This window comes from Cannabis sativa, chromosome 1 (genome assembly GCF_029168945.1).
Source record: "Cannabis sativa cultivar Pink pepper isolate KNU-18-1 chromosome 1, ASM2916894v1, whole genome shotgun sequence".
NCBI classification, from domain to species: Eukaryota; Viridiplantae; Streptophyta; class Magnoliopsida; order Rosales; family Cannabaceae; genus Cannabis; species Cannabis sativa.
The window spans coordinates 50,379,969-50,384,475 of NC_083601.1; the positions used below are offsets into that span (position 1 = coordinate 50,379,969).

Sequence of the window (4,507 nt, forward strand, 5' to 3'; positions counted from 1 at the left end):
TAAAACACTGAAGTTCCAAAATTATAACTTAGATATTATTATCGCCAAAAATTAAACTTAGGTATTTATTTACAATTGGGAGTTAAACTTAAGTATTTATGCCGCAAATTACTCAAATAAATAACATGAAATAACTCAAACCGATTAAAACTAACATAGAACTGGTTATATAACATAATGAATACATGACAAGTAACACGCTACGATTAAAAAACAAAGAGGAAATGAGTTCCTAAAACACTAAAACATAATTTAAAAACAAAACTAGTTCTAAAACAAAATACCTCATAACACATAATACCTCATAAACCGATTATAATTTTTTTTAAAAAAAAATAGGGATCAAAGAATAACATACAATAATTTAAATATAATATAAAGAAACTGATTATATTTATCAACTAGTTAAAAATTTGAGACAAAAAAACTGGTTCCGTAAAACAACTAATTAAGATAAAAACTCACACACAAAAACTAGTTAAATAAAATAACTCAAACAAAAACATCCATTATTCAACATGCTCTAACCCACTAAATAATTATACACATACCATATTTACCTCAAAAATACGCATTCATTATGTTATATAACCGGTTCTATTTTAGTTATAACCGGTTCGAGTTATTTTGTGCTATTTAGTTTTATTCATTATAATACTGTAATAGAAGCGGTTCTATTTTAATTATAACTTGCTTGAGTTATTTTGTGTTATTTGTTTTTATTCATTATGTTACATGGTTATATTTCAAGTATAACTGGTTTGAGTTATTTTGTGTTATTTATTTTTATTCATTATGTAATAGAATTGGTTCTATTTTTGTTTATATCTGAGCCATTTATTTCTAGTGACTTTTCCAGGCGACGGTGATTTTTCCAGTAATTTTTCCGGCGACGGTGATTTTTCTAGCAACTTTTCTGACGATAATGACTTTTTCGGCGACACTAATTTTTCTGGCATCAACGACACTTTTTCGGTGAATTTTTCGACGTCGATGACTTTTCCAGCAGAACTTATTATTGTTTTACAAATATGAGATTTCTATCTTTTTTTAATAAAAATATGGCATAAAAAATCCCATATAAATATAAAAAAATATAAAAAAAAAAACCATATAAAATATAACCCCATAGTATTATTATTGTTGCCATATAAAACTAAACTCTTATAATTTTCTCATATATTGTATAATTTCTACTATTTTAAATTCAATATCTATTGGATTGAATTGGCTTATCCAATAAAAAAAATTTAATATTAATTTTCATATATACATATATTTTTTTTATGTATAACAACATAAAATCTAAATACTCATTCAAATTAAAAGAAAATATTCATTAGTTTGATTGGATGTTGGATATATTAAATTTTTAGACATCCCATTCAACATTAGAACCGATTAGATATTCAAATATAACATCTAATCCAATCCAATCACAATTAGATACCCAATATTTAACAGTCTGTTGTAATTAAATCAATCTATTATTATTGCATTGCACACCCTACTTACAATATATATATTTGAGGGTTTGGTATGATTATTTAGGGTATTGTAATACAAAATGATGAAGATGATGAAGAAAATGCAACTGGTCAATTATTAGAACAATATGACCATTATTAGCATTAATTGTCTATAAATATATATACGATACTGACACTAATGCTATAGTTGAACAAACCACTCCATTATCATCATAAACAAACATGGCTTCACCAACCTCAGACGAGAATAATTCCCGACCACTGAAACCCATCCCCGGTAGCTACGGCCTTCCATTCTTCGGAGCTCTAAAAGACCGCCACGACTACTTCTACAACCAAGGTCAGGACGAGTTCTTCCTTAGCCGGATCAACAAATATGGCTCAACAGTCTTCCGTACCAACATGCCTCCTGGTCCATTCATCTCCTCAAATCCCAAAGTCATTGCCGTCCTTGACGCCGTCAGCTTTTCCGTCCTACTCGACAACTCAAAAATCGAAAAACGTAACGTCCTTGACGGCACGTTCATGCCCTCCACCTCCTTTACCGGCGGCCACCGCGTGTGCGCTTATCTTGACCCTTCTGAGCCCAAACACGCAGCAATCAAAGGCTTCATACTCTCTACTCTCGCCTCCAAACACGACCCTTTCATCCCTCTCTTTCGTGCTTGCTTATCCGAACTTTTCGCTAATATTGAAGACAACATAAGAGATAACAACGTTGCCAACTTCAATGACTTAAGTGATAACATGTCTTTTAACTTCGTCTTTAACCTCTTTTGCGATGGTAACCCAACTGAACATGGGCTTGGACCAAAAGCAAACATAGATTTCGACAAGTGGCTCTTCTTTCAACTCCATCCACTGATAACCTTAGGACTTTCGAAGTTCCTTAATTTGTTCGAAGATTTGGTTCTACACACGTTTCCTTTACCTTCGTTTCTGGTTAAATCCGGATACGACAAGCTTTACAATGCTTTTTACTCGTCTGCAAGTGTAATCCTCGACGAAGCAGAGAATCGTTTCAATATCAAAAGAGATGAAGCTTGTCACAACTTGGTTTTCGTTGCTGGTTTCAATGCTTACGGTGGCATGAAAGCTTTGTTTCCAAGTTTAATCAAGTGGGTCGCATTAGGAGGAGAGAGTTTGCATCGACAATTGGCTGATGAAATCAGAACCGTTGTTAAGGAACAAGGTGGGGTTACCATAACAGCTTTGAATAAAATGAGTTTGACTAAGTCAGTAATCTATGAGGCATTGAGAATTGACCCTCCAGTTCCGTTTCAATATGGTAAGGCTAAAGAGGATATGATAGTCAACAGCCATGACGTGGCATTTCAGATTAAGAAAGGAGAAATGATCTTTGGATATCAGCCGTTGGCTACAAAAGATCCAAGGATTTTTGATAACCCAGAAGAATTTGTTAGTGATAGATTTGTTGGAGAAGAGGGAGAGAAGTTATTGCAATATGTTTATTGGTCAAATGGGAGGGAGACTCAGAATCCAACGGTTGATAACAAACAGTGTCCTGGAAAAGATCTGGTGGTGCTTATGTGTAGGGTACTTTTGGTGGAACTCTTCTTAAGATATGATACGTTTACTATTAAGGCTTCTAAGTTGTTGTTGGGTTCATCGGTGAAATTCTTGTCCTTGACAAAGGCCACAACCACAATTTGATTGGGTAATTTTGTTGTGTTGTATTTTGTGATTACTTTTTTCTTGAATGATTGTTTCATTTCATGATTTCTACAGCATTGTTTTTTTTTTTTTACTTTTAAGTTTGTTCTTGAATAAATTATTATATATTTCAATATAATGTTTAATTAGGGAGTGAATTTTATATTATTTTGCAGTGATAATATAATTTAAGATTATTTGCCGTATAGTACGTAATTTTTTCGAATTTGTATTATTTGTCTTGTCCTACTCGACATATTAAATTTCTATTACTAATATGTTTAGTACTGGTTGGAATTGTTAGAATGCCACGTGTTATGTTTTTATAAGTTCATTCCATATAAATTTTAAAACATAATTAAAGCCCTATTTAAAAATTTAAAAATAATTAATAATACATTTTATAAATGACAAATTATGTAATTCTTCACTTCTTTATGAGGTGTGGCGTCCTTCAACACATTACTAGGCATTGGATTGATTTTAGGGAAATTTGAATTTATATCCATCTTTTATACCTAAATTAATTTTTTAAACTAATAATTATAACTATTGAAAAAATATGATCACTTTTCCCTAAACCCTAAAATACCCCTCTCATTATTCTCAACCATCTCTCTCTTCCTCCTTTCTCTCTCAAAGCAAATCCAAAACAAAACTAAAGCACCACCCAAATCCAACCGAACCATGGCGTTCCACCCAAAACGTCGATCGAGCACCACCCACGGTTAACCACCGAACCCACCCACGCTAGACCGCACCCACACTAGACCGCACCCACCCACCGACGCTAGACCGCACCCACCCACTCTTGACCGCCCCCACCCATTCTTGACCGACCGAACCCGTTGTGACCACCACGGAGATCCACGAAGGGATCTCGATCTCCACCGAACCAGGAAAACCATCGGGCCCATCGGACCCACGGACAAATTTGCCCAATCAAGAGCATCGGGTCGTACCATCGGGCCCAACTATCGGGCATCGGACCCATGAACAGATTTTGCCCAATTAAGGGCATCGGGCCCTACCATGGGGCCATACCATCGGGCCCGACTATCGGGCCCATCGGACCCACGAATAGATTTTTGCCCAATTAAGGGCATCGGGCCACACCATCGGGCCCGACCATCGAACCCATCGGACCACATGGAATTTTCACCGTTTTGGCACATCATCCACTACCATCGGGCCCCATCGGGCCTTCATCTTCTTTGATGAAAATACACTAAATCACACCCTAAAAATCACACAAAAAATCACAGAACCTAAATCTATCAAGAAAAAGCATTTTCACCCTAAATCAACAATTAAAAAAATGAAAAATACCATGAAAAATGAAA

At 34.9% G+C, this 4,507-nt stretch overlaps 1 protein-coding gene across 1 annotated transcript; it reads left to right on the plus strand.

Moving 5' to 3' along the window:
• The first annotated feature begins 1,475 nt into the window (after positions 1-1,475).
• On the plus strand, positions 1,476-3,332 carry LOC115708244 (allene oxide synthase 3). Its single transcript, XM_030636464.2, has one exon. It carries the CDS (start codon positions 1,713-1,715, stop codon positions 3,162-3,164), a length of 1,452 nt encoding a protein of 483 aa, XP_030492324.2. The 5' UTR covers positions 1,476-1,712; the 3' UTR covers positions 3,165-3,332.
• The last annotated feature ends 1,175 nt before the right edge of the window (positions 3,333-4,507 follow it).

Bases quoted from the DNA above. Each gene is read 5' to 3' on its own strand.
- LOC115708244 (XM_030636464.2), top strand. From the start codon at position 1,713: ATGGCTTCACCAACCTCAGACGAGAATAATTCCCGACCACTGAAACCC.